Here is a 19611-nt window from a genome sequence, read left to right as displayed (position 1 = left end):
CTTTGGCTCCACCCATTTTCTGGTGGACAGAAGATGATGTTTTGACTGGGCAGAAGTTGTTTGCTTTCACACAAAAGCTGCTTCCCCTCCTCGCAGCGGTCATTTTGTTTATCCAGCTGCATTCCCCAGAAGAAGTTTGGCTGCCAAGAGAAGGCTCACTATTGCACTGAACATATCACGCTTACAATCAATGGGATGACGTTTGGTCTCTCGGGTGCATGCACATGGCACCGCAATGCTGCTAAATGCACTATGTTAAAGTGTCTTGGATAAGTAGATAATATATGATGTTTGTTTTTCTCGGGCAGCAGCACAGATCCCCTTCCTTTTCCATCATTAACTTTAGACTTCAGAGTGCTGTTGTAGGTTTGAGAGTTCTATGGGACGCCCCGGGCTGCACTCATCTATATGCATTTTTAGGTCTGCCTTGACAGCACAGCAGTCGTCAGACCTTATGTGATCAACAAAAAAGCTTTCAGAGTACTAATGAGAGAGGTGCTTAAGATTCACCCACATGTTGGTGTCCCCGAGTAGGGGATGATTTTATTGGGTTTGAAGGCGTATGCTTCCACTAAAAAAAGAGTGCTTGTATTGCGCTTTTTGGTTTGTGGCAAACTTTATACTCAGTACAGCAGGTCTACGTTGATGGTGGCCACCCACTGATCACGGCTATTCGCCTGATCTGCTCATTATGAAATGTTCATTATGGAAATAGATGTGATGCTTTTATGGTGAAAAGCATTTGTTACAGTCAGTAGGCAGTTTTTACCTACAAATAGGTATTTTGTTACATGGAATCTCACAGATTACCGCAATAGGCAAGGGTTTTGGTGACCCACCTGGACAAACCACGGGGATAGAAGATTTGCACCATGGTAATCCTTATTAGCCTCTATTAGTAGTTTTTATTTTGTATTGCTTTGGCAACTTCAATTCTTTTACATTTTTGTATTTTATTACTGTATACCTGCCTTGTGGGAAATCATTGACTAAAAGAATAGGTATGAGTTGGTTATGGTGACAAAAATGATAAAGGGTATGGGCTGGATTATTTTTATAATGAAAAGTTATGATAAAGGCGGTAGGTCTGACATATTGATCGTGAAAATCATTTGTTAAAATCAAGAGGCATTTAAGAGTTGATTGTTATTACTCTCTATTAAAGTCTGCAGATAGGTATTTTGTTGCACGAAATCTCACAGATTACCTTTGTAGGGAAGTGTTTTAATGTTTGTTTTCCCTTCAAACAAACCCTAAGAGTTGAAGATTCCCTCTGTTCAAAATTCTTGCTGGAATCTCTTTGGAAGGCCTGACCTGCTTAGCTGTCTGTCAGGATCTTGAAATAAAACCAAATAATGAAATAACAAATACATCCATATGTATAAACATATATCCAAATCGATGCATGGAAGGCCTTTGGGTCCGCGTTCTTGTGCCACTGGTCTGCTTGAGTGCCATTTATGCTCGGCTTCAAACTATGACGGTGTACTGCCTGGGCTAATTGTTCAATCCACATCAGTCATTGGCTGTCTTACCCTGTGAATGGTGGCGGTTTATGATCACATGTGCACATCCACCTGAAAATGACTGTCAGGGCTAGCCCTTCAATTCTTTAGTTTAAACGTTTTCTTTTTTTTTATACTGTTCTTTCCATTTTTTTACCTCACCTCTTTTTAGTTTAATTTTTCTTAAGAGAATACTACAGCACTTTTGGCAGTGCTAACAGATTGATCGCCCTGCCACTCGTTTCATCTGCGGTGCACCACATTCCACATCGACACTTCATCTAAATTATCTTCATCTAGACTACAACAAAAATAACTATGTACAATACCTCTGCAAGACAGATACTAATTATTACAAGGATATGCCTGCCATGTTTAGAAAGCAGCATGTTTTCTTTTTCTATTTTTATTCTTTGAATTCTTCTTGCATATGTTGAGTGTGTTTTATTGCTGTAGTGTCAGAGGGTAAGTGCAATAATGAGTCAAAGGATGGGTAGAGTGACATAGTGAATGTATGATAATATTGAGGGCTTAGACCCATTAAGGACACGAAGGGATCTTTTATTCATGACCCAGACCAATTAGAATCGCAAATGGTGGTTTTAGATTTTTTGTTTTGTTGCAAATAAAATGAAGTTGTGCAAGCACATAGGGCTGATTCCTAATTTCATTTTCCCCTAACTCTACAGTGTCAGTGACACTAACTTTGTGTCTACCTCTCACTTCCTGATGTGCACCATCAGGGGACGGGGGGAGGGTGGAGGGGGTCTCTCATTCTGACTACAGTATTCCTGTCACCTTATGTCTCTCCCTGGGTTGAACCCAGGTAGTGTCGATCACCGAACAGTGTTGCACATCAGTGTTGCCCACCTTGCTCCCTCTTACTCTCATCGACCCATACTGTGTGAAACTCACCCTGTGTTCTCTCTTGCAGCCGGTGAGCAATGCAGATTTCATCATTCCCGTGGAGATTGACGGCACCGTTCACCAGGTGAGTCGCGCCAGACCCACATCCGCGCTCGCTACCTGTTGTTTCTCCAGCAACTCTATAGGACCCTTGCATGTTTGTTGTTTTCTTTGGTCCGGTATCAGGGTCTCATTGAAAGGTTTTGGGTTCTTGGAGAGATGCATCCATTTCTCTGCATATTATTGTTGTGCATTTGGTTTTGTTTCATGTTGGCTGCATTGTAGACAGTACCCCATGTGTTTCTTCTTACAGTAACTTGCTTTCTGTGAATGTCATTAACTGCAAAGTCTGTTGGTTTAGGTTAACATTTTTGAGTGAATTGACTGCTCTGCTCTGTCGGCTCATCCATTTTCCAAACTAAGGTCCACCTTCAATAAAGGCAAAAAAGTAAGGGTGTTGAAAATTTGCATAATTTGTGTATGCATAATTATGCAAATACATGAATAATTACTCAAAATATGAATCCGTTACTTCACGCTTTATTTTAGAGCAAAAATGTTTTATTGCTTAAATGTTTGGTACGAGGGTGCATTTAAACAAAAGCACTGTGAACAATAGCGGCTCACGTTCTGTTGCTGAGCATTCGCTGTAAAACTTTAACACAAATGGGCATAAAAATTGTGCAAATCATGTAGGCTTGATTTAAATGTTGTCTAGGCCTAAAAAAATGTGCTGCTGGACATGACTTATTGCTGTGATCTGATGCCGATGGCTGGCCTTTCTCGTGCTACAGAACCACCGCGTGCTCTTTAATACCATTCCCTGAAAAATACAGTGGCCTCTTTCACGCCGCTAGTTCAAGGCGATTGCTGTTAGTTTCTTTTACAAAGTCTTCACACAGTCTCACCTACTTGAGAACCAAGACTCCAGAATGACTAATCCGCATGATGGTCTTCATGTTGTTAACGCTCATGGTATTGAAGCAGATGACGGCGTTGGCTCATCCTATCAGTGTTGAGGACTCCTTTGTTGCAATTGTAATCGTGCATGTTTGGGAAGCCGCTTCGGAGACGAAGAACGCGTTCTGGGTGTTACTGTACCATAGACCCTACTACCAATTGAGGTCTAAATGGCACTATTGCCTTCTAATAAAAAAATGTGCTACATTTGCATTCAAGAACTGATAGAAGTGATTGCTTTCAAATAACCTTTGTTTGACCAAAAAGGCAGCTCAGAGTTGCAACGTGGTAGAGTTTGGAACCGCCAGTTGTGTTGTCTTCCTGGCCAGTTCCTTTAGTTCAGAATTGGGTAGTCCATTAGATATCTTGTTGTTGTTCCCTCAGGAGTAAGGGTGGTCTGCTCGTGATCAGGGGAACTCCCAGAACTGGACCGGGACACCTCAAACAAGACTTGACCATAGTATCTTCAGAAAGTATCCGGTGATAGATCAACCCCGTTTTGGTCGCATCTCTTGTACCTGAGTGAGTGACTGGAGGCTCAAGGCAAGAAAGTCTACGCTCCACCCCATTTGGTGAACATAGTCAAGACGTATGCGCTGGTGATAGAAATAACAGAAATAAGATGGATTCTCCGCTAGTGGAAGAAATACTGGAAGCCAAGACCCGAGAGGCACCGGTAATTGTTCAAGGAGATCGTGCCAGCTGGCAGTTAGCACGAGGGACCATACTCTGCCTACAGCGCATGTTCAGGTGTCCGTTTCCCGCTGAGGGGTCCGGATACATGTCAATATAATGACAGCACAAAATGCCTTGAAAGGATATGCTTTAATTTATCTCAACCACTGATAATTCCGCTTGGTAGCATTCCATTCCATTGTTTTTATACATAGCTTAGAAGATTGAACTGGACTGCTTCATGTTGGCAAGACCACCAAACTAGGGATCAGTAGTTGATATTAAAGTCTGTGAATCTCACTTTTTTTGCTCTTGGCATCGTTGTGCCTTTGAGTGACCAATTTCAGGAAAATGAATTGCAAAGGATGCTTAAACACACCAGAGATGCTACATTAGGGAATGACAACAGAACACCAAGTGTTTGCGTACTAACACCTCATATTTTAAGAACATTTCACCCATGAGCAGACGGCGCTCCTCTCATGTGTAGAGCTTCAAGTGCCCCTGTTTAGCATTTGGCAAGAGAACAATTATCAATAGATAAATTATGGAAAATAGATGGGACATTACCCTGAGAAATAACTCCCAGGAATAACAAGATGCTCTGTCGTTCATTCCCCTAAATGTGCCTGACCGGTAATAGCGTCATCAAGTAAGAGCAGTAAACCTCTTACAACTATCTTGCACTACGACTCGTCCTGGCGACAGATCTCATGATGATCAACTGGCTGCGGCAGCTTCAACTTGAAGATTGAGGCTCTCACTGCAAGTGGCTCGGTTAAATGCAACGTGCGGTAACTCCAGTTACCATGCATATCTCAATTAGCAGCTAGGCTGCAATTTTTCCCCCATACATTTAGGCAGGTTGAACCTTTCAACATGTTTTTGTTAGGAGGAGATGCCCATAATTATTAGTACGTGACGTTTAGTAGAAAAAGCACCAAAATGGGACTCTTGGTCACCATTATTGTGGACAAACTCGTAATTGGGAGTTACTTATCAGATGCAATAAATTCCACCCAGCGGAGTTGGGTTTTATCAGGCCGATACATATTGGCTCAAACACCGGGCCCCTCATATGGAGATGGCAAAGCTCAGGACATGTAGCCTGGAAATGAGATGTGACGCAAAAGAGCTGCTGCAGAAAATAATTGATAGCAATTAGGAGGGGAAGTTTAATGTCGACTTAACTCCCTGAAGTAATTTTCAAGACCTTAAGTTCTAGTTCTATAAAAAATTGGGCATACCAATTCTTCTATGAAGGCAAGTTCTGTTGAGCTTCCAGCAGGTGTTGTAATTTCTTGTATCACGTTTTTCTTCTTTAGGTTCTTTGCATTCTTTATCATTGTTACCCCTCTGTGCTGCATTTTGCTGTCTATTTTTTTCATTTATTTTAGACCATTCTCACTTGGGAATCTCTAAAATCAGTTAAACCAATTTCTGCTTCAAGACTGTACCCACATAGAACAAAATAACACATATTCAGACTTAGACATGTTTCTAAGGGTTACAATTGGGTGTAGTTTTCATATAAGGGCATTCTGTAATCCGTCACAACGCTAGTGCCTAAATCAATCTCTTACAAAAAGGATTTATATCTGCATTTAAATGGAAAATCCACTATTTGAGGTAGTCCCACTGTTCAGATGAAAGTCGATCATTTAATGAGAGGCTCGGGTAGGTCAAGCAGTCCGAAGGCCTTTTAAAGTTCTACAACTTTTGCCTCTATTTCCGTTCCTCGGTGGATATTACGTGTTACTCAGGGAATTGTCCGGGAATCCATAAAAGATAGATACTGCCGAAATTAAGTTACTCGCCTATAACGGCAGTTTTGCAGCTTGGCATCGCTTATAAATTGGCATGTGGTCCATCCAGCTGCACTATGCAGCAGGGACTAGTTTTAAGGATATAATGTTTTTTTCCAGATAGGAAGGAATTTTCAATTTACAAGGTATGACAAAGAATATGAGAGTAGCCAGGAAGCCCAGAGCAATCCACAGTTGCTCTTCATATCATTTAGATCTAATGACAGAGTCCCAGGTCATTGATTATCTCAGGATATTTTGTAAATAATCTCAGACCATTCTGAGTCCCACCTCTCCATGACTGGAGTATACAGAAAACATTCACAACTACGAAATATGCCAGTTACACATATAATATTGCAGTTAAGTAACTTTCCAACATCATGTATTATATATTCAATTGAAGGTTCTAAGCCTGCCAGCATTTGTGTGCTAAGTGGAGTCCATAGAGTGTGTTAATTGCAGCAGAGGGCTTACACCCTTATCTTCTCAGATTGCTCCATCATGTAATGCAATTCTGGTCTAAAGTGTTATAGTGGTTGTCCTAATTTGTGATGTCTATGGTGAAGGATGAAGTAACTTCTTTTCTAGACATGTTCTCTCTGACAATGGAGTGTTTGTCACCTTTTCTAAGTTTGTTGTCTTAGTATAAGTAGGTGCTTGATTGGTCTTCAGGGTGAATGAGTCTTGTGTAATCTTGATTGTTCTTCAGAGGGAATGAGTCCTGTATAATCTTGACTGGGTCTTCTGTATTCTAGATTGGGTTTCTATATTGTAGAATATTTAACTTTTCTGAAGGAAATAATTCTGTCTCTGAGATGGAGACTGTTTGCTTGTCCCTTTTGAGTCATATAGAGTATTCCTACTGGTGGCTGCTGGTGTGTGGGTACCATGCCAGGCTCTGAATATGAAGATGAGACCGTGCCAAGTGAGGATAAAGGTGCCAAGCTTCAGGAGCTGAAGAGAAGCCCTTTAAAGAAGACCTCACCAATGCCTCCAGGGATGAAACTGTGTCCTGTTTCCTAAGGAGGTGCCAAGCTTCTCGAATATGAGGAAGCGTCAAGTTATCATATGGCCAGAGCTGGCTTCAAGTAATCCAGGATAGGCCGTGGTCTCTTAAGCTGACCTATTCTCGATTATTTGGTGCTGGAGCTGGTGCCAAGCTGCAGATCTACAACCAGCGCCCGCCACGGTCCGTAATGACCCATCCGTGCCACCACCCATCGCGAAGTGGCTCAGTGGGTATTAAGGTTCATCCTGTCTCCTAACACTGCCTCCTGAGTTCTACTGGTGACCAGAATCCTCTTCAGACAATGAAAGTCAACTTCAGGCAGCGCAAGCTTCATCCACATACAAAATATGTCTTGAAGCCCACCCTCCCCTTTCCAGGACAGTAATAATGCAAACACCCCTCACACACAAAGCAAGAACAGTATGGGAAACCAGATTGCACCGCAAGTTTCCGTCATACTCATCACAAAATCCCTTTAGGAAACGACTGTGGAGGTTCCTTAATAGAAACGGCAGATACAGCACCGAGTCAAGGTCCCTTTGCATTCCAAAGAGATACAGTATCAGCGCAAACTCACACCGAACAAACAGCAGTGATGTACAGCACAGGCAGCATTTGTCGACGCTTCTATCCTAAGCAGCACAAGTACACCGCAGGAATCAGCTGAGCAAGCTTCACTATCACACAGAACATGCACAGTATAATCAAGATCAATGTAAGGAACAGACACACAACCCCTTGCACCAATCCAGCGCCAGCGGTGCTTTCTCCTTCTCACACAAAATCGGTTCTGTATGGGTCAAGGGCTGGCTTTCATCACAAAGAGCTGTTTCAGTAGGAGAAGTGCAAGCTTCCTTCACATACACCGGGTCTGGTGCCCTAGTGAACTACTGCTCCAATTGTATGGGCCTGTGTTTGACATTATCGTCACAGGTCCACTTAGCCTTTCATCCTTCTGAGGTCGAAAAAATAAGTACCATTTCGTTGAGTAACATTAAACGTCTGTTATGCAGCGCCAAGATACCCTTTGTGGTGAACGTGCGCTTTACAAACGCATGTTACATTACACAACAGGTACAGCATGGAAAGTAACATTGCAGCCTGCACTCACTCACTCACACACTCTTTCACTCTCCATGAGCTGATAGAACCAACATACCATAAGCAGTCAGAGACAACACATACCTGTGCATTACTTAGTCCTCTATCCCTGCAGCAGCAAACTCTAGTAACCTTAGCATTATCCCACCTATCTCCCTTGTCCTTCACCCATACCTACTTGTACATTCTAACACACTCACATAAACACTGTGCACTTTTCATTCCAGCAAACCCACATGAAATGCACTAATGTGCACACACACACACACACGCAGTATCCTCACGCCAATACATGCACGTGCACCATCTATGCCCTTCTGTATCGAACTATCGGTTCATGTCTTACACTCACACCCCCCCATCTCCCCTCCTTTACACAGTTACACGTGCATGCCCATCTGAAAAACCTCTGTTTACTTGTAAAGCAGCAGCATGTACCTAAGCACATGATGTAGAGCTGCAGGAATGCACCAGTGCGCGTATACAGTCCTACTTATCCACAAATAAAAGAGTACAATTACTATATTTGTGAAATAGGTGTTTTCTCCTGGGTCATCGAATGTCCACCTGTAGAAACCAGTCACAGAAGTGTTGTTCTCTTGCACACCATGACCTTGTCTTTGTCTTCGCTCCAGGTGTACGTGTTGAAGCGGCCGCACGTGGACCAGTTTTTGCTGCGGATGGGCGAGCTCTTTGAGTGCGTGCTGTTCACGGCCAGCCTGGCAAAGGTGAGACCGAGGGACACTCAGGGGACACTGCCTTCTGACACAGGTGTTGTGTCTGTCTGACCCAGCAGAGAGTGGCTGCTCTCTAGCATAAAGTACATTCTGAGAGGCACATAGCAGCGACAGCAGCGCCTGGATACCCTCATGGGTGACACGTAGTGCTATCGAAATCCTCTGATTGATTAATTGAAAAAAATGTGTGACTGGAGATATGGCCACCTGCTTAAAGATCATGTTTTTTTTTCTGTTGTGTAGATACTATAATAACTTTATTTACCAGTATATTAGCAGTTTTTATATTAGCATTATTGTTAAAATGTCAACACAAAACTGCAATTCCCATGCTGCAAATGGAGTGCAGTATCCAATCGCTGAGTGCGCCCTGTTCTATATGTGCACTATTTAAAGATCAGTCCTGCTTCCTCTGCTGCCAGTGCGCTCAATTCTCAGAACTAGATTCGCCTGTGCTAGTACCTAGTATAGTACCTATTGAACTTGCTGCAGTTGTAAATACTGTCTGGTTATCACCTGCACACACAGTGCATATCACTGTGTGAGTGGGAAGCTAACATGGTGGGGTCTAGCATTTTTCTGTATATATATCGACATTGCTATTTGTTATTGTTTTTAATCATTATTGTATTCATTAGAATTCTTGTAACTGCATTTATTATAGTGTGCCCATAACATAACATGTTGTGGTATGTTACTAGCATTTTTATAGCGCATTTCTGTACGGCCGCATAGCGCTTTCAATGTCTGGGTGCCTTTGCGCATGTTTCGCGATTCTCATTGACTAGAGTCTTGGTGGTCCCTGGGTTTGCCAATTAACCCTCTCCACATGGGCGACCAGTTGTTTTCTGCATGCCTGAAGGGTAAGAGTTATTGGGCTTGTGCACTTCTATAGTTTTGAGGCCATTTGTGAGTGTGATATAGTTTATCTAACACTTTCTGTGGGGTGCGGTTGTATGAGGTGTGAGTTGCGGGCAGGAGAGCGCTGAGTTGTCTGCACAACGTAATCTGTTGTAGTTGATAGATTTGTTTACCTGCTCAAAGAACCTTGAATAAGATGCTTGCTTGGCTGGTTATTAGGCGCTGGTGGGAATCCCTCCGTAGCCGACTGGGGCATCGAGCTGTTAGTTACATGTTCTTGCTCATGTGGTGTGTTGGATGTTTGTGTTTGGGGCATGGTGACACAGGTTCCTGAGTGCTACTTGATAGGGACTGCATCTCGTGTATTCGTTGTATCTGGTAGGTTCTTTCTAAGGGTTAGGTTTGGGCATTGGAGTGTTAGGGAGAACAACGCAAACAAGGCTCACTTCTCAGGGTGCTCTTCTAAACAACCAGGAACATTATTTACCAGTCTTGAGTGAACCTACTGTTGGAGTGAAAATAAAACCACTCCCTCATGAAAAAGGCTCTAGATATAGGTGCCGTCTGTCAAAAGGAGTATGGTTAGCTTAACATTTGCCATCCCCGCTTGGCTAGCATCTCTGAGGTGCCCAAAAAGGGGACAAACCGTACAGACCTTAGTATGGACCAATTGTCACTCCCATAGGCTCAATGACTGAGCCTATGTCAAAATACGTAAATTCAACCTTGCGTCCATCTATTCCAAAAATTGTAACTTGCGTTCAAGATCCCAAAGACACGATCAAGACAGTGGAAGGTCTCTGCTTCAATGCTAATAGAGATATTCTTGTCACCCTTGACATAGAATCTCTATACAGCAGTATCCCCCAAAAAGAGGCTTTAGAAACATCGAGTAATACCATATATTTTGCTCCCCCACCTTCATCCCAGACATCGTACGTGTGGTGCTAGCAGAAAACACTTTTGAGTGTAATGGTAGCCGTTACAGACCAAGCCAAGGAGTCCGCATGGGGGCATCCTGTGCCCCCACTGTAGCGAACATCAATATGGCTAAATCCGAATAGAGATTCATCCCCAATAAGGGGCCTCCTTTCTTTGAATCAGTCACCCATTGATCAATGACATCATCTAATTTGGTGCAGTCAACCAGAAACTTTGACTGAATTCCTTAATTAGATCAATCTTTGTGACACGAACGTGAAATTTACTGCCCACAGTTGTCCTCAGATGGTTGAGTTCCTGGATATTCAAATCCGACATCGCAATCACCAGTTGGAAGTAGATCTGTAAGTAAAACCATCAGCCGGGAACAGTTTGTTGCATTTCAGCAGCTATCATCCCAGAACAGCCAGAGCAGCCATGGTTACACCATTGTATCTCTCTGGGACAATTCCTCCGCCTGCGGTGGAATTGCACTAATCTGAGAAACTGACTTTAGATCCATCATGATGAAAACAAAATATATCGCAAGAGGATAATACCCTAAGAGATTACTACGCGAGGCCTATAAACGTGCCCGATTCTATGATAGAGACCACCTCCTTAATAATCAAAAACATAAGGGGGGAACCCAAACTTGTGTGTGTCGCGAGACATTCTACTCCTAATGACCAGATACGCCAGATCATATGTGCGAAAACGCACATTTTAAATACAGGTAATGGACAAAATCAGACTTTACCTCACCCCATGTTTGCCCGTAGGCATAACCAGAATCTCAAGGACCGCGTGGTCCGCTCTTGCTTAAAAACTAAAGCACCCTTCATGCAAAAAGCCACTGACGGACCAAGGCCTATTGAGGGCAACCGTAAATGCCTCAATGCAAAGCGTGTGAGACTGCAATAGTTACTGAAGCTTTTGAATACAGCAAATATAGTGTAGTACTCAACACGTTCACGAATTGAAGAACAAAAAATATCATCTACCTGTTAGTTTTCCCATGCGAGCTTGAGTATGTAGGTGAAGCATCTTGCTTTCTAGCAGCATGTCTCATTGAACATCGCTCTGCAATTCATACTCAGAAATATTCTCTCCCCCTCCCACCCCCCTCACCCACCCCCCAACTCCCTCTTGTAAAATACAACCTAGAGTTGGGATATAAACCTGGAAATATTGACTGGCTCATCTCAGAGAAAATTGACAACAAACCAGGCTGCAACCTTGACAAATTTCCCAAACGAAGAGAAGTATACTTGATTTTCACTTTAGACACGTTCCACATGCATTGAACCAGGAAATCGCTGGGGAACAAGCAATAGGTTGTAATACAGGCTAATTTCTCATATATTCATATTCATGCTTATTCTTTTTTCCCCATGCAGATTTAGAGTCATGCCCCTCTATTGATTGTACTAGGTATTCCCTCAGAATCTAGTAACCTGTAGGCTATTTCTTCAGCATCCCAATTTTTCTCTTATTCTCTTAATTCATAGAATTCTACCATTCCAATGCCTGGCTTAACAGTTATCGTTGCTCATTGTCCGTTCTCTGGAGCGTTTCTATTTGTGCATATTTCATTATGCTCCGACAGCCCCTTTTCTGTATTCATTGCAATGCCTTCTCACAGTCATTATCATTTTTGTCACAATTTGCATAACCCCAATGTTACAGGTTATGCCACTTTACATTTTGCTTCTCTTCATAGACTCATTTACACATTCCATCATGGCCGCCGTTGTAGCCACTGTTTCGGTTGGAATTTACCCTTACGTCATCACGTCAACTGGACGTGCTGTTTGTTTTTTTTAAATTTCAAAACAAGTTTTTATTGGTTGTTTCCAGATGGACGTGCTGTTTTTGCAGCTTTTTACCCGGCATTGTTCCAGTGTCTTCTCCATGGGAGACCGCGTCCGGCTGCTCAGCTCACATGACCCTCTCACCTGCTAGTCATCACCTACAGCAATTCTCACCCGCTGTGTGACATGTACGTTCGTCTTTAGTTCTACATAGATGGACGCTAAAGCACAGACTTTTTACACCCCCGCCTTTGTAGATATCTATCTTTACCGTTTAACACTTGTGGCATTAGCACGTGCATCCTCCGACTTATGCCCAGTCGGTGGGTGGATACGATTGTCCCCTTTATTTTGGCTCCACATATCTTAAAAGCAGCCATGGTTACAGCATTGTATTTCTGCTAGGTATCTCGAGGGCACGTGCGCCTCCTCATTTGCGTTCATATATGTACATACATTCGCGGCTTGGTTGGTTGTTTTACAGACGTTTTGTCTTATCCATCCTTGGACACCGATCCATCCAGCCATCTTGTGACTGCGGGTCAGGCCCACAGAGGTAATACCCCAGCCTACTTGCATCGTTTTAAAAGGCTTGGTGTGTTCATTTCACGGCAGGGCTTTCATGACTGCAATTACATTCTATTCATGCAACCTGTTTTTACTCATTACAGTCATCTTCATATTCCAACTATGAGAGTTAGGTCTTCCCTCCAAAGCCCTGTGAGGTTACACATCGGTACAGGTGCATATTTTGTTGTTTCTGTCATATTCCTTTACATTTTTGTAAGCTTAGTTGCTGAGCACTTTCATGTTTGACTCATGGTATCCGGCTTTGGGGTGTATTTATAGATAATGTATACTTGTCACATACCTTTCTGTTCGAGGCATGTGGGCTGCTGAATTCATATCTATAGCATAGATCGCCGCCTAGTGTTGGGTCCGGATGATTGCACATTGTTGTCCTGGAAGAGTCTTCGAAGTATCACGAGATAGGTGGCTCCTCCCCTGGACTACAGTGCGCATGGGCATCGACTCCATCCTCAGATTGTTTTTTTCCGCCATTGGGTTCGGATGTAATTTCGTTATCTCCAGTTCGGAATCAACGTAAACTTTTTCGAGGCCAGAAGGCCTTGTTCTATTCGTTGGTATTGTTTGCGTTCGGTGCCCCGGTTCGATTCCGACTCAGTTCCCGAGTTGGATTTCCAGGGAGTCGTGTGACTCTTCGGTGATCGAGGCCCAGTCGACGCAGCAAGACCCTCGACAACAAGACATGGAACGGAGCCCGTTCAAGAAGTGTCCCGTGTGTGGATCGAAGTACCCACACATCGACGTCCACCCGGTGTGCAACAAGTGCCTGTCGCCGGACCACAATGAAGCCAACTGTATAGCTTGTTCAAAGTTTCGTTCGACGAAGACTCTTCGGCGCGTGGCGCGCATGGCGGCCCAGCAGTCGGCCCCAGCACCGGTGGACATCTTCGACGACGAAGAAGCGGACGAACAAGAGGTTCGACTGCAGATTTCACCTCCAACAGTTGACCTCGAATGCGAATACGACGCGGATGTCGGAGGCCTCGATGTACAAGAAGTCGTCGACGAGGTAGGGGACGACGATGAGGCCTATGGGGCCATGGAAGATAGCTCAGAGGAAGAGCTATGCCCCGTTCGAACATTTACAAAGGCTCAGGTCGAGGGATCGCCACGCGGCCTTACCCAAGACTTTATACCAGCATCCACGGCCCCGCCTACTGGCCCGGCTACGGACACTTCGGCGGAGCCGCCATTGTCGAAACCGAAACTGAAACCATCGGTGTCGACTAAAGCAAAAATGGCTGAGGCGCCATCGAAACCGAAGACGTCTGCTCCCCCATCGACGCAGTCATCTTCCGAGGTGTCGACGCCAAAGAAAGCTGTCGAACCGGTCAAGGTGCCGAAAGTGGTCAAGGTCGTCGATCTGAAGCCAAAGAAGGCCGCCGAATCGGAGTCGAGTAAGACCGTCGAGCCGAAGTCCAAGAAGGCCGTCGAGTCGACATCAGGCAAGGGCGTCGAGCCGAAGGCCGGAACCCCGACGCCGGTAGTCATGGCCGCCGATCCGAACCGTCGCCGTCCACGTCTGCGACCAAAGACCAAGATCGTGGCGCACCTAAAGCGGATGCTCCTTCGCCCCGCTCGGAGAAACCGAAGTCATCGACGCTCGGGTCTTCCCCTGGTGGTGGTCAGAGGTCGACTGTCGGGTCGACGAAACTGTCCGCTTCCTTTACGAAGCAGGTCTTGGACTCCCTCAAGCGAATTAGGGACAGAGCTTCGGCGTCGGAACCGAAAACGCCTTCCACCCCGACGCAAGCTGTACCAACGCCAAAGACTTCGGCGCCGCTCCTCTTCACGTTGCCGCCGAAGGTGGCGCCGAAGGCCTTCGCACCACGCTCGGTGCCCAAGGACTCTGTGGGATCGAAGCCCACTCACCCGGCTGGGGGTTTGATGCTTCAACCACCCTTACTGGAGGAGCAGTCGGAGCATTTCATCGATGCCGACACCGGAAAGCTCCTGCTTTACAAGAGGAAAATCACGGCATCGCAGCCTTTGGACTCATATACTATTCCTATGAAGCGCAAGAGGCCTGCTCCAGAAACCCAAGTCTTGGTAGAACCCGTACTTCCTACAAGAGTTGCAACACCCTCACCCACTTACTCTGATGGAGAGGATGCAGGGGAGCAGGACGAGGAATACCATTTTCCAGCCAACACAGAGCCTGATGAACAACAGGACTCCTGGATAGGGGCAGGTTACCAAGGGGATCAGTACACCGTCCATGACCCTCAGGTGTACAATGTTAAGACCTCTCCCACCGAGGATTCTGCGGCATTTAATGCCCTAATTGAAAGGGCAGCCAAGAACCACTACGTGGAACTACATGCTGACCCTGTGGAAGTGGACTTCCTTTTTGACACTTTCTCAACTGCTGAAAAAACTGTCAAGACTCTTCCTATGCTAAAGGGGGTCCTTAAGCATGCTGCGGACATTTTTAAGGAACCCACACGGTCAAGGGTAGTCAACCCTAGAATCGAGAAGAAATACAGGCCGGCACCTGGCGATCCTACCTACATCAAGGGCCAGTTGCCATTGGACTCTTTGGTAGTTTCTAAAGCCCGCAAACGGGTGAATTCTCAGACCACCGGTGAAGCTCCTCCCCCGAACAAAGAGTCTAAAGTGCTTGAGGCATCGGGGAAAAGAGTAGCAGCTCAGGCGGCCAATATCTGGCGTATCTCTAACACGCAGGCACTATTGGCTAGATACGACAGGGCACACTACGACACACTAGAGACCCTGTTGCAGCATCTACCAGACCAATATAAAGAGGCTGGGGAGATGCTTATCCAGGAAGGGAAGCTCATCTTTAAAGCTTCCATTAAGTGCGCACTAGACGTTGCCGACACTGCGGCCAGAGCAATTAATACCAGTGTGATGCTCAGACGGCAGGCATGGCGCAGAATCTCAGGTTTTAAACCAGAAATCCAAACTACCATCCTCAACCAACCAGTAAACCCTGACAGGTTATTTGGTCCAGAAGTGGATACCACCCTGGAGAAAATAAAGAAAGATACTGAGACGGCCAAGTCCATGGGAGCTCTCCAGTCCCAACAGTTTCGAGGGAACACTTTTCGTCGCTCAGGCAATCGAGGTGTTAACAGAGGCCAAATGTCACAGCAGACACAGTTCAATAAAGGTGGGGCGCAATCCTCGTACACCAAGCAGGGTAGAGGAGGATACCGGGGCAACAGCGCCAAGGGCAGAGGCAACAACAACTCCCGTTCCTCTGCCACCAACAAACAGTGACTCCCTGTCACTGCCCCCCGACCATCCAACACCCGTCGGGGGGAGACTCCAGCAGTTCCTGCCGGTCTGGAAATCCATCACCACAGACAGGTGGGTCAGGAAACTTATCCAGTTCGGCTATTGTTTGGAGCTAACATCCACTCCACCCAACATACCACCAAAGCACCGTCCTATGTCAGCAGAGCATTTGCACTTATTGCAGCAGGAGGTTCTTGTCATGCTGCAAAAAGGCGCAATAGAGCTCGTGCCGGTGGAGGAAGAAGGCACAGGGGTGTATTTCTTAATCCCGAAGAAGGACGGGTCCCTCAGACCTATTCTGGACCTACGGCCCCTAAACCAGTACATTCTTTCAGAACACTTCCACATGCTAACACTGCAGCAGGTTCTTCCATTGCTCAATCAGGGAGACTTCCTCGCAACCTTGGACCTCAAGGATGCTTACTTTCACATCCCACTCCATCCACCCCACAGGAAATACCTCCGGTGCACCATCCAGAATCGGCATTACCAATTCAAGGTCCTTCCTTTCAGGGTGACCACAGCCCCCAGAGTGTTCACGAAATGTCTGGCGACTGTGGTGGCGCACCTCAGGAGACAAAACCTACATGTCTATCCTTATCTGGACGACTGGCTGGTCCAGGCAAAGTAGGCCCAGCAGTGCACCGCCGATATGTCCCACACCATTCACCTTCTTCACGGTCTGGGCTTCTCACTGAACTATCCGAAGTCGCACCTTCAGCCAGCCCATGTGCGGCAGTATCTGGGCGCGACGATAGATACTCTGGCAGCCACGGCTCAGCCAAATTCAGTGAGGATGGACAACATCCTGTCGCTGATCCAGAAGTTCAGACCGCAACACTCACTTCCAGCGAGAGTGTTCATGCAGTTGATAGGCATGATGGCCTCCTGCATCTTCATAGTCCCGCACGCAAGGTTGCATGTGCGTCCGCTCCAAGAATGCTTGGCTAATCAGTGGACTCAGGCTCAAGGACAGTTGAAAGACCTAGTGTTGGTGACCGGTCGGACATACAATTCTCTGCATTGGTGGACTCCACACAACCTTTGCAAGGGCCGACCGTTCCAAGAGCCTGTGCCACAGATTATCCTGACGACGGACGCCTCTCTCCAGGGATGGGGAGCTCATGTGCTCCATTACACGGTGCAGGGACTGTGGTCGACGCAGCAGAAGAGGATGCACATCAACTACCTCGAACTGATGGCGATCTTCATGGCGCTCAAGTCCTTCAAAGTACATCTGTGCAACAAAGTCGTGTTGATCCGGACGGACAACATGACGGCCATGTACTACATCCAAAAGCAGGGGGGTACGCACTCTCCACAGTTGTCTCATCTGGCTCAGAGCATGTGGAAGTGGGCCATTCAGAGGAACATCTTCCTCATGGCGGAACACCTCCCGGGCAAGGACAATCAGATGGCAAATCTGCTCAGCAGGTACAGCCACCAGATGCACGAGTGGGAGTTACATCCATCAGTACTCCGCCCGTACTTCCAGCAGTGGGGTCATCCAGAGATAGACCTATTTGCCACAAGGGAAAACGCAAAATGCCAAAGCTTTGCCGCCAGGTTCCCGCACCCACAGTCGCAGGGCAATGCGATATGGATGAACTGGTCAGGCAGATTTGCGTACGCTTTTCCCCCAGCACCTCTCATACCGCTGGTGGCACGAAAGCTAAAGCAACACTCGATGACACTCATCCTGGTTGCTCCAACGTGGGCACGCCAACCATGGTACACCACGTTTCTAGAACTCTCCGTGGTCCCGCATCAGAGGCTGCACCTCACACCCAGGCTCTTGACGCAGAACCATGGCAACATTCAGCATCCAGATCCGCAACAGCTCAATCTGGTGATCTGGCTCCTGAGGTCTTAGTTTGGCTACCTTGGTTTGCCCCCTGAATGCATGGACATCATACGGGAGGCAAGGAAGCCCACCACTAGGGCCTGCTATGCGGCAAAATGGAAGCGGTTTGTCATTTACTGTACAGAACACAACATCAACCCGCTAGATGCATCCATTCCTAATATCATCTGCTATTTGTTACATCTTTACAAATGCAATCTAGCATATGCTTCCATTCGGATACACTTATCCGCCATAGCGGCTTATCTCCAAAACAGGCAGCATCTCTCTGTTTTCAGGGTGCCTGCCATTAAAGCCTTCCTAGAAGGGCTGAAGCGGGTCATCCCTCCCAGGACCCCGCCAGCTCATGTGTGGAACCTCAACGTGGTCCTCACCAGGTTGATGGGCCCACCTTTTGAGCCTCTCCATTCCTGTGAGATTCAGTTCTTAACATGGAAAGTGGCTTTTCTCATTGCCATTACATCTCTACGACGTGTTAGTGAGCTGCAGGCGCTCACTGTACAAGAGCCATTTATTCAAATTCATTCCAACAGGGTGGTGCTGCGCACTAACCCTAAATTCCTTCCTAAGGTGGTTTCGCAGTTTCATGTCAATCAGACCATCGAACTGCCCGCATTCTTTCAGAACCCTGAGACAGTGGCAGAAAGAATGCTACACACTCAAAAGAGCGTTGATGTACTACATCGATAGGACCAAGGACTTTAGAAAGACACAACAGCTCTTTGTTGCCTTCTCAGCCCAGCACAAAGGCAACCCCATTTCCAAGGCAGGTATAGCCAGGTGGATCGTTAAGTGTATTCAGATTTGCTATCACAAGGCTAAGCGCACTTTAATGGTCCCTCCCAGAGCCCACTCCACCCGCAAGTTTGGGGCCTCTATGGCTTTCCTTGGTAATATCCCTTTGGAAGATATTTGTAGAGCAGCCACATGGTCTACACCACATACCTTTACTAAGCATTACTGTGTAGATGTGCACTCCAAGCAGCAGGCAGCTGTAGGGCAGGCTGTTCTTAAGACACTATTTCAGACTTCTGCAGCTGGCACAGGCGGCCGCCGTTAATGGAGGGACTGCTATGTATTCTATGCTATAGATATGAATTCAGCAGCCCACATGCCTCGAACTGAATATGCTACTTACCAGTATGCATCTGTTCTTGGCATGTAGGGCTGCTGACATTCATATCGCCCGCCCTCCTCCCCGGCGCCTGTAGTGGCTGCAGACTTTCTTGCATTTACTCTTCGGCATGGCCATCGCTTACACTATTACACTCCATCTTTGCCACAATGGCTAAAAACAATCTGAGGATGGAGTCGATGCCCATGCGCACTGTAGTCCAGGGGAGGAGCCACCTATCTCGTGATACTTCGAAGACTCTTCCAGGACAACAATGTGCAATCATCCCGACCCAACACTAGGCGGTGATCTATGCTATAGATATGAATGTCAGCAGCCCTACATGCCAAGAACAGATGCATACTGGTAAGTAGCATATTCAATTCACCACATGCTTTGGTGCAGTTGAGTGTACATCTCATCTTTCATTTTTTCATCCTAGTTGGCCTATAGACACAAACATTGTAATTTTCTTTCTAATTTATGC

At 46.0% G+C, this 19611-nt stretch overlaps 1 protein-coding gene across 1 annotated transcript in view; it reads left to right on the top strand.

The window, feature by feature from the left end:
- Nucleotides 1-19611, top strand: part of CTDSP1 (CTD small phosphatase 1) — a 179528-nt gene that overhangs the window by 136880 nt on the left and 23037 nt on the right. The window contains exons 4-5 of the mRNA XM_078679241.1: nt 2440-2496; nt 8600-8692. Coding sequence (XP_078535367.1) covers nt 2440-2496; nt 8600-8692 — 150 coding nt within the window. The remainder of the gene's footprint in view (nt 1-2439; nt 2497-8599; nt 8693-19611) is intronic.

Source organism: Lissotriton helveticus, chromosome 3_1 (genome assembly GCF_964261635.1).
Source record: "Lissotriton helveticus chromosome 3_1, aLisHel1.1, whole genome shotgun sequence".
Lineage (NCBI taxonomy): Eukaryota > Metazoa > Chordata > Amphibia > Caudata > Salamandridae > Lissotriton > Lissotriton helveticus.
This window is presented reverse-complemented; position numbering and strand designations above follow the sequence as displayed.